A 10,349-nucleotide genomic window follows, 5' to 3' on the forward strand; every position below is an offset into this window, starting at 1 on the left:
GCAGGGTTTGAAGACGTGGGAAAATATGATCTGTTTTTTTTTTTTTTTTGGTTGAAGAGTCTGGCAGCAGCATCTTGGGAGGGCTGCCTTTCAGAAACCAAAACTACTTACATGAGGGAATTAAAGCCATTATTTTAAAAGTATTTAAAAAAAATAAGGGTAACTTTTGGTGATGATAAAAAGTGTATTTAGGATCTCTTTGAAATTAACAACATTAAAATCAGAATTTAGAACCACTTTTAGTCTTGTTTCAATTAGTTTGTTCAGACCCCAAGCACAGAATGTAACTTTTATTGCTGCAATGGCTTCCATCGTTTTTGTTTGTTTATTTATTTATTTTTTGTTTTCCTTATTTAACTTTCAAAAGTTTCCTCTAAGTTGTACAAAAACTTCAAAAAGATGTATCAATAGGAATTTAAGTGTATTAGGGTTGTGTGGTGAGACAGTCGTACAACAGAGTGTCATCAGCATAAAGTGATGACTGACATGGTGATGTGAGGTTATTTACATCCAAGAAGAGTAGACAATGAAAACAGAGCAAGTTTAAGGTCACGAGCTTCACCCACTCCCCCCATGTCCTTCCTCTCATCCCGTTTCCTGCTCTATCCACTGTCCTGTCCTCTCTAACTTAAGGCATAAAAAAACCCTTAAAAATGACTTTTAAAGTAAAATAATATAAAATTAAATAGAATAGGAAGACTACCTGCTTGGTTAATACCAGCATCACATCCAAGAATCTCTGAAACATAAGCACCCATGCTGCTGAAAATAATCTGTCTAAAAAAACAAAAGATGTGGTTTAAGAACAACTTTTTTATACTACTACTTTTACAGTGGTCACCATTAGATAACAGTTAACTGACTAGACTAGAGGTTTTTAACAGAGGGTCCTTGGAGGTACTGCAGAGGGTCTGTGACACTGTTGGTTGATAAGGCAATTCTTTATAAATTTGAAACAATCATTGCAAATATTTCAATTTTTACTCATGTTACTGTCTTTGAAAAAACCCCAATAAATAAACACAGGCCAAAGATTTTCTCTTTCAGTCAGAAATGAACACATTCAGCAAACTGCCACAATAATGAACCCTTCAGAAATGAGGCTGTACCCACTCAAGGCCAGCAGAGGGAGACACAGCTCCACATTTCCATCCTGCTGACTCAATAACCTGAAATACAGAAACACTACAGACATCAGCCTGTGTCTCAACTCTTTGGTTTATTGATGTAGAAAACGGCATCACTTGAAACATCCTGACCAAACCTCAAACAAAGGAGGAGATTTAAATGTTTGCTGGGCACCTGTGAGTGAGTGAAGCTGCTCCTGTGAGTGAAGGGTTGTGGTGAGGAGCCAATGATGTAATATCCTGTTGACTAAAGCTTTAACAGGTGTTTGCTAAAGCAGGGCTTTCGTTTATGTTGAAACCAAACCATCCAAAATCAAAACACAAACATTTCAGACAAAAAGAAACAAAATGTGAACAATGTTAAAAGGAAAAACAACATCATAAATACAAAATGAGAACAACTTAAAAAAAGACACAGAACAGCTGATAGCATGTACAAACTCATGATAAACCATTAAAGGGCAGGGAAGTTGAACACAGCAGTAGGATCATTTATCAGTGTCTGAACTTTTAGGAACAGTATAGTTAATCTTTTGGCCTGAAACTGATGGTCTCTGTTTTTTGTTTGTGCTGGGCTTTTTTTAAAAACTTATTTTGTGACTCTTTTTGGACAAACAAAAAGTTTTTCCTCACACTGTATGTAAATATAACAAATGTAAGTGCTCTTCTACTTTGCAGAGTGGGATCCAAATGCTTGGGCTTGGAAAATCTGCGCCTGAAAAGTATTCAAATTGATTCACAATGGGAGTCATTGGACAAAGCAAAACAAGCTTTTGAGAAAGTGGGCAACATGTAGGAAAAACACTGCTGGGAAATGAGATGAGGAACATTTTCAAGAACATGCTAACATTAATACACTGACTTCTGTCTGACGTTAGCTTTTTTGCAGGTTGACTAGTTGAAGTTTTCTTTGTATCTATATAAAAAAGTGACAGTCTGCAATAAGTGGAAAACATTTTACACAGAAAGACCTGCCACTCATATCAAAATGACACAAAAAATAAGTACTGCAATGAAATACAAAATGTGAATGCCAGCAAAAGACACTCTACTGTTTCATGGTTATGTAAACAAAATGTTAAAGGAGCAGAAAGCACATTTTTGAACGACCCAACAGACAGGCTGCAACGATAGCTTTGGTAAATAAATCAGAGAATGTGACAAAAACATAACGGTTGCTTTGGATTATGTGCAGTCTGTACATGTACAATTCAGACGATCTGATTGGCTGGTACAGAGAGTGATGTCATGAGACGAGGTGGCCGAGTGGTTAAGGCGATGGACTGCTAATCCATTGTGCTCTGCACGCGTGGGTTCGAATCCCATCCTCGTCGGCAAGGAGTATTTTGACTGTGTTCATGTGCTGGGTGTGGTTGATATCCTCAGATATAAACTTGACAACATGAAATGTGGTATTAAAAAACATCTGTGAACAGAGAATGCCTTGTCTACCCTTTCCAATGTCACCACGCTGTGTTATTGTGCTGTTGTAACACCCCCTCTCACTGTGGCCGTGCAGGGCGGTTGAAAAATGGCTCCGTCTCTGCAGCCGTCACTCCAGGGTCACCAAAAAGGCCTCCTGCCGGCCCACCAAACCCTCCAGCGATGACCTTTGACCCTAAGTTCTGACGCCTCTGGATGAACACCAGAACCCCGATGATGACCCAGAAGAAGAAGTTGACCCACACTGCCGTCTTAGAGGAAGACAACACGTTACACACAAGGATTTCTGTAGGTCTTTCATTCAGTTTGTCTCATACATGAACAAACACAATCACTTTATCTGTTATACCAAACAGATGATGTAAACGCTATAAGAGAAAAGAACGAAAGTCCACTGACCTCTGCTTTGTAGAGACTGTTGTAGAAGCGTGCCCCTTTGAGCGGACTGACCCACTGCCTGTTCTGGGCCTCCTCACATCTTGACAAACAGAAAAAGATTTCATGTAGGAGAGTTAGAAAAACAGGTGTTTAGTTTCCACCCAACAGCAGTTAGTGAAGTTGATAAACCAGATCGACTCTTCCTTAAAATCATCCAGAGAAATGACTCATGTGGTAACAAAATCACACAAGATTTTAGGAAGTATCACTGATGGATTCTGGATAACATCAAAGACTGTGTTGTTGGTGCTGTAAATAATTCTTGTTCTCCAACTGCAGGTTGCAGTTTAAGTATATTTTTCAGTAAATTTAGTCACACTGTGGTTAAAGCTTTTTCATTTGATACATAACATAAAAAATAAAAGGTAAGCATTCTAAAAGGTGTGACGGAGAAAGAGAAACATAACTATGTAGAGCAAATACTTTTCCTCGGTTGTTTTTAGTTTCGTTTTGGACTGTTGGTGGGTTGTGGGCATGTTTGGGCAAGCCGAGTGTAGAGGATCTCTGATTTGTGTTTGTGCTTTTGTGTGTCCTACCTGGTGATGTTGGGAACAGTGGTTATGACGGAATTGCAGAGCGAGTCGCGTCCGATCTTCAGCATGCACCCTGTGATCAGCAGGAAGAACAGGAAGGCGCCGCACACAATCACGATCATGTTCATCCACATGCGCTCCCTGTGGAGAGCAGAATCAACAGAGAGAGCGTGAGAACGGGAGGAAGGTTTTTATGAAGCAGTGGAAAAGAGAAATTAAAAGAGTACTTTGTTTCCACAACCTGAGGAAATGATGTCCATCTTTGTACGCTCTATTATGATATATTAAGTGGTTTCTGAACAATAAGTTCCACTAATACTGTCAAAATTAATACTGGAAAAGTTGTACTTTTCTGTTCAGGAGGGTTGCTTTACTGACAGTCATTAAATTCAAGTCTTGTGCCAGAAGTACAGTGTTCTCTCTGACTTAGACCTCCAATTCAAATATTCTTTAGGTCGCAAACTCTGAATTAAGATTTGGGTTTGGAAACCTGAAATTGCAGATGCTTCTAGTCCTACTTTAATGTTATACTCCCTTTCAGCATACTGTCTGCTACAATTTGGTTTTAATTGCAGGTTTGTACGATAATTTGTTACCTGACAGTGTTGAAAATTATGATGACCCAGTACATATTTCATATTCATATCCTAGTATCCAGAATATTGCCAGGATCTGGATCATACTTTTACATCTGTCAGAAATTATCATGACCTCGTCTTGTTTTGCAAAACAATCCAATCATATGGTGAAAACGGCCCTATCTCACAATAATGAAGAATCCTTGAAAAAACCTGGACCAAGAAGGTGATTCGGATCACCTCCAAAATTTAATCACTCCTTACTTATCTCATTTTGGACACTTCCTGAAAATTTCATCAAGATTCGTTTGTCACTTTTTGAGTTATGCTGTGTAGTTACCTTCTTATTTCCCCATCAATGCAGAAACTGTAGAGCCAGTACAGAGTTAGCGAGAAGCACACCACTGCCACCATGACTGAGATGGCAGAGACAAAGTAACACAGAGAGGAGGAGCTGGATGACTGGACATCAATGAGGCTCGCTGATCCATTGTAATAGACGAGTCCATAAAGCATACATCGGCCCCCAAAGTTCCCCTGACAGGTAGGAGAGAAGCAGGTTTTAATTTCACTCGGTCATTCTATTTTATGAACTTTTCTTGTCATAGCATCAGAATATAAAACATCAATGAAACTGTAAAGTACACAAATGACATGAAACATCTGACTTTTATAAAACAGAAGAGAGAATAATTGGGCACGAGGGCCATCTGGTCACATGATGGGAACAGTATCTGGACACATGACTCGGTTATTACTCGCACACAGGCGCTCACTTTGTAGCCACACATTATCACTGCTCACTTATTTCCATTTGACTTTAAAAACACACAAAATAACTTATTTTAAATTTAATACAACCTTCTTATTCTTTATATTTTTTATATTAAATTGTCTAAAGCTTAGAATGCCAAAAAAAAAAAAAACTTAGCATGTGGAGCAGAAATGAGTGACCTCTTTTAGGTGCAGATGCAATGGGTCTCGTAGTGAAGACGTTCCCTTTCTTAAAGGGGATACAGGTCTGTTTAATGTCAATAGAAATCGCATGTCACTGAACTGCAACAGCTTTCGAAGTTAAAAGAGAAACCAAAATAAAGTGGGTAAGGGTGTTTTAACGATCAGCGTTTCACAATTAGCCTTGACTCTAATAAGTAGAAAGATAATAAAGCCTTCCACCTGAATTTACAAAATAAGCTCCTATGAGTAGGCGTAACAGATGTTGAAACTAGGTTTGACAAACGGGAGGTTTGGACAATTATTTTAAGTTAGATAACAAATCGAAGGGGGAGTGCAACAGAAATAAAATCATAGAAAATGATTAAATAATTTAGCCCATTTTTTATATATAAAAAAAAAGCTTTAAGATGATGTTTAACTTTTGAGTCGATACACGCGCGCACTCAAAAAGTGAATCTACCCGGAAGAGGTTGTTGATAAAGGGACGAAAAACTCTGATATGTTAGTTATTTTTGATAAAGTCACCTGGACTATTGTGATGGAAGCGGCTGTTACAATCCCACAGACGAAGCAGCTGGCGTACAGACCCAACTCCAGCAACAGCAGTCCCGTAAACGCCATCGTCCAGCGTCCAAGCTCCCTTCTGAAAGAAACCGGCATAAAGACAGCCTCAACGGTTAGCAGAGTTTCCGGTCAAGATTTTCAAAATAAACCACTTTAACGGTTTGCATTATCGACTATATATATTTTTAATATATATAATTTGATATTAAATATATTTTATCAATGTATATATTTAGTTACATTTGGCTATATATACATTTTTACAGTCATGCATGATCAACTGGTAGCTATATTTGGTTCTTTTCGGAAAGATGAAGAAGATTATAACACAGGACAGAATAATGTTGACTAACATTGCAGACTATTCTTTTCTTAGTAACGCCTCTCAGAAAATAAGCTTTAGGACGAATTTGAAACGTAGAACCACTGGGGAAAATTATTTTTTGCGAAGTGCAAAGGTCATTATGTGTGATTTGAAACATGTCATTATTGTTGTTATTATTTTAAATCAACATGTTGATATCAAAAAGTTTGCAGGCAGCACGGGCATTGTAAGACCTGTGTTAGGAATGCTAACACACCTATGATTATATAAAAAAACACATGTATATCATTTCTTAGCATTCCCTGGTAACCTGAAAACAACGAATCCCATATTCTACTTTCTTCTATATTGTGTGTGGTGTGAAACACAAATTATTAGTGTAAATATAAAAATCATTGTGAGGTTTTCCATATGTTGTTACCAGGGCTTGACATTAACACCGGCCAACTGGCCAAATGCAGGTGGATTTCAGCAGTGGCTGGTAACACCGCCGCTCCCACTGGCCACTTTGGCGGGTTGAATTTTATCTCAAACATGGAGCAGAGAGACAAGCAAAAAGATGACTCTGATGATGAAAGCTCTGAGGAAATTAAATTTACCTCTCCTTCATTATCATTCTCATGAAAAAAGAAATGATTTTCTGATTACAATCGTTAATAAATATTTACGCAGACAGTGTCTCTTGCTGAGTTTTCATCAGTTCAATTAATCCCCTTTACCATTTTATTACAAGCAATAACAAACTACTATTTTAATTACTATGTCTTAATAGACTGCATATTTTCATATGAAAGGAGCACAATGTTACACACAACTTTATCAGAGCTGAATACCTGATTAAGGACCTGTGGATTTTAACATTGATGTAGTCTTGTTTTGAGTGTGCATAGGGGTCATTTACATTTAAAGAGGTTGTAAATCTTTTTGAAGTAAACTTTAGCATGTCATCATCGGCTTTAATCATATTGAACATAATTATCCAACAACAAATTGTGGCCAGTGAAAATACTGAGTGGCTAGTAACTCAGGGATACCACTAGCCACAGTGGCAGGTGAGCAAAAAAGTCAATGTCAAGCCCTGGTTGTTACTGTTGAGTGAATGAGGCGTTTGAGGATAAGTTCAAACACTTGCAAGAAACTCTCTTTATTGCTGTCTCTCTAGGGTCTAAGCAACCCTCAAAAGTCAGGCCAGAAAATGGCCCCAGCAAGGCAAACTAAAGAAAAATAAGACCAGAAAGTAAAGTGATGCTGGCCTTGATCTAACTGTGTGTTACAAAATGTACTGTATGTAGAAAGTTAAAAGAAAACAGCTTAAAATATCTACAATTCCAACAACTCACCTAGCTTGACTTTAACCAGGTCACAGGGGGCACGCTTTAATTTTGAAGATCAAAATGTGTGATTTCCGGTGTTATTTTGGCTGGTTTAGTCGATTTCTCTCAGGTTTCAATCATCATCAAGTTCCTCGCAGCAATAATCCTCTCTGTAAGACCTACTCCTGCTCACATAAAAAGATAGAACTTCTTTCAGGTTTCAACCACATATCCGCTTATAAATGTGTGAAAATCGCAGTATTTGTCACGCTGGTGGGTTCAGGAACTTCAACACTGGTTGCTATTCAGCAATTTTTCGCGGGTTTGGAGATGGTTTTGAATACGTAACACAGATAAAAAGCAGCAAGAAAGGACTAATGTGGAATCAGCTTTTTATTTAAAAAATGTTTGAGTAAAGGAACAACTGAATCACAATATTATATGTCATCAGTTATTCATCAGAGTGCATTCACTGACACAGAAAGGAGTTCTTGACATGCTGGATTCATATTCTTAAGTGAGACATCACATGCACAGCGGTGTGTAGCTCCTATTCAGTAGAATATCAGGTGGCAAGACTTAGTCAAAGGTTGAGCTACTTGAGGATTTAAAGGCATGTCATTCTAGTATTAGTGCTGGCTGGTGTGGTGGTGTGTGTAAGTGTGTGTTAGTGATGGCTGCAAGTGGACTCCATTCCCAGAGTTCTTAATCAAACCTTGTGACTTATGTCATATGACCAGGCTATTTTGACATATGTAACAGTTTCAAATCTGATCAACCCACTCTGAGGTAGAAACACTCGTTTGGGGGTGTGTTGCTTCATCCACTTACAAAATGAGTACGAAGACATAGCTTTCACAAACAAAGCATTTCAGCTCACAGGGAGTTTTATCAGTAGGCTAAAAAAAAAAAAAAAGGATAGAGATATGTGTATTTTGAACAGTTTAGTTAGAAACTGTCAAGCTTAAAAACAGGGGCGTAGCTACAACTAGGCAAACACAGGCAGTTGCCTGGGGCCCCAAGATTCCCAGGGGCCCCCAAAGCATCTCTTGAAAACTGATTTATGAAGTTCTCTTCAATTGAAAGCATTTCTTTTTTCTAAATATTACTCCACATGCTTCAAAATACATCAAAAGGCTTAATCTTTAATGATCGTTTTGGGTACTCCCCCTCCATTCTTATTCAATGGGCTATTCACAAACACATATGAAAATTTGATTCAGGAAGAAAGTGGTAAAAAAAACTTTTTTTCCCCATTTTTTTTCTTATTTTCAACCAAGTCAGAAATAAAAACAACTTTGCTCTGAGATCTGAGGTAAACATATAAGACTTTTAGGATTTTAAGGACTTTATCTAGCCCAGGAAACAGGATAATTTTCACAAAATCAAACTTTTTGAGTTGGTGATAAACATTATTGCACGAAATCTCTTTTTTGGAAACATAACTCACTGGACAGGGGGTCAAATAAAAATACATTAACTTTAAGATAATAGTACCAAAAAGTATGGTAACTGTAAATATCACCTCTTTCAGTAGAGTTTTTTCCAGTTTTATGTTGTGCTTGATATTTACATATTTTTTCCTTACTACATTTTTTTTTCAATATTTACCTATTTTAATGTTTTTCACTTCATACTTTCTTGTTTGTTACTGTTACTCTGTAAATTCCCCACTGTGGGACAAATAAGCTGTCAATAGACCATAAAAGATTTCAAATCCAGGACAAAGTGGACTAAATTATGTATTCACTTTTTTCAAAACCAAATTAAAGTACAGAACTTGAGGAAATGCATTTAGTTGCGTTAAGTTACCATGTACAAGTTTAGCACTGTCTCATGCCTTGATTCTGGGAAAGAGACAGTGGACCCAGGGAAGGCCAGTCCAGCTCTGAGGAAGATGAGTTACAAGGACATGGAGGGCCCCATTGATTGCCTTGGGCCCCCAAACCACTAAATACGCCCCTGCTTAAAAAGCACTCTTTGATGTGTGTTATCTACTTTTGTTTAATATGACAAAAAGAACAAAGTCAACCTGTAGACTAAAATTATTAAAAGTTGCACTCAGAGTTTTGGGGCGCATGTGTTAACGCTCGAATATGGAATCCTTGCTGAAAAATTCCGATGGAAATCTCAAAGGGTCTATCTCCTCGAACCCGTGCAAAGAAGATGTGGAGACACGTTTACAGGTTTGTATCACTGCGCATGCGTAGAGTCAATTCAGCGGTTAAGAGCTTCGAGCTTCGAAATCACTGTTCGATAAAACTATCTCTTTGAATATATAATACTTTTCAAAACGTATATCTTCCCAAATCGATCGCATTAAGCCTGTTAAAACCCCGTTTCATGGCCGGTTAGCTCAGTTGGTTAGAGCGTGGTGCTAATAACGCCAAGGTCGCGGGTTCGATCCCCGTACGGGCCACTGTGCTTTTCAGACCCAAGGTACGTCAGATAGAGATTCCACATTATGATCACAATGAAACGTGTATACTGTCACAGTCGATAAACTATATATCCTGTAAATCTCGTGCTTGAAATGCAAAATATCCCATTTACCTAATATAATTCATTTATTTTATTATTATCATTTTATTTGTTTATCTCAAACTTAAAAAACAGAAAACAAAAGGAAATAAAGAAATAACAAACAACAACCAAATCCAACAAGTAATATGAAAACCAAACTACTGCTACAGTACCTTAACAAATAAAGCATGTGAGTGCAAACACATGCACAGCAACCAGTTTGAGAAGGAACAGAAAGAAGCAAAAAAGCTTATCTAGTCCTGCCCCTTCAATACAAATCAGATGCAATACTAAATTATAACTCAGAACCCGCTGTCATTATTCATGGAAACAATGTAAATTCATGGGTAACAGTAACCCCCTTCTACATAACAATCACCACGACAACAAACAAAACATCCTCAATATAAGTTAGCACTTCTGAGAACTCATTATATACAATATATGTCCATATAATAGAAATGCACTTGTTGTTCATACAGTTTTTAAGCCCTTTTAAATGTCAACAATATTTATAAACATCCATCTCATAATACTATCAAATTCCC

The 10,349-nt window shown here is 37.6% G+C and overlaps 1 protein-coding gene and 2 non-coding genes across 3 annotated transcripts; 2 read left to right on the forward strand and 1 right to left on the reverse strand.

Moving 5' to 3' along the window:
• Positions 1-1,209: 1,209 nt before the first annotated feature.
• On the reverse strand, positions 1,210-5,704 carry tmem179ba (transmembrane protein 179Ba). The gene is made up of 5 exons (XM_074662009.1): positions 5,602-5,704; positions 4,460-4,656; positions 3,545-3,682; positions 2,970-3,048; positions 1,210-2,821 (listed from the first exon to the last, which is right to left on the reverse strand). The coding sequence occupies exons 1-5, from the start codon at positions 5,695-5,697 to the stop codon at positions 2,630-2,632; spliced, it is 702 nt and encodes a 233-aa protein (XP_074518110.1). The 5' UTR covers positions 5,698-5,704; the 3' UTR covers positions 1,210-2,629.
• On the forward strand, positions 2,380-2,461 carry trnas-gcu (transfer RNA serine (anticodon GCU)). Its single transcript has one exon. It is a non-coding gene; the product is annotated as a tRNA-Ser (tRNA).
• Positions 5,705-9,623: 3,919 nt separating the features above from the next.
• trnai-aau (transfer RNA isoleucine (anticodon AAU)) lies at positions 9,624-9,697 on the forward strand. Its single transcript has one exon. It is a non-coding gene; the product is annotated as a tRNA-Ile (tRNA).
• Positions 9,698-10,349: the final 652 nt, after the last annotated feature.

The sequence above is a fragment of the Halichoeres trimaculatus genome, unplaced genomic scaffold (assembly GCF_033239565.1).
Source record: "Halichoeres trimaculatus isolate MK-OKI-2021-1 unplaced genomic scaffold, fHalTri1.1 fHalTri1_scaffold_22, whole genome shotgun sequence".
Lineage (NCBI taxonomy): Eukaryota > Metazoa > Chordata > Actinopteri > Labriformes > Labridae > Halichoeres > Halichoeres trimaculatus.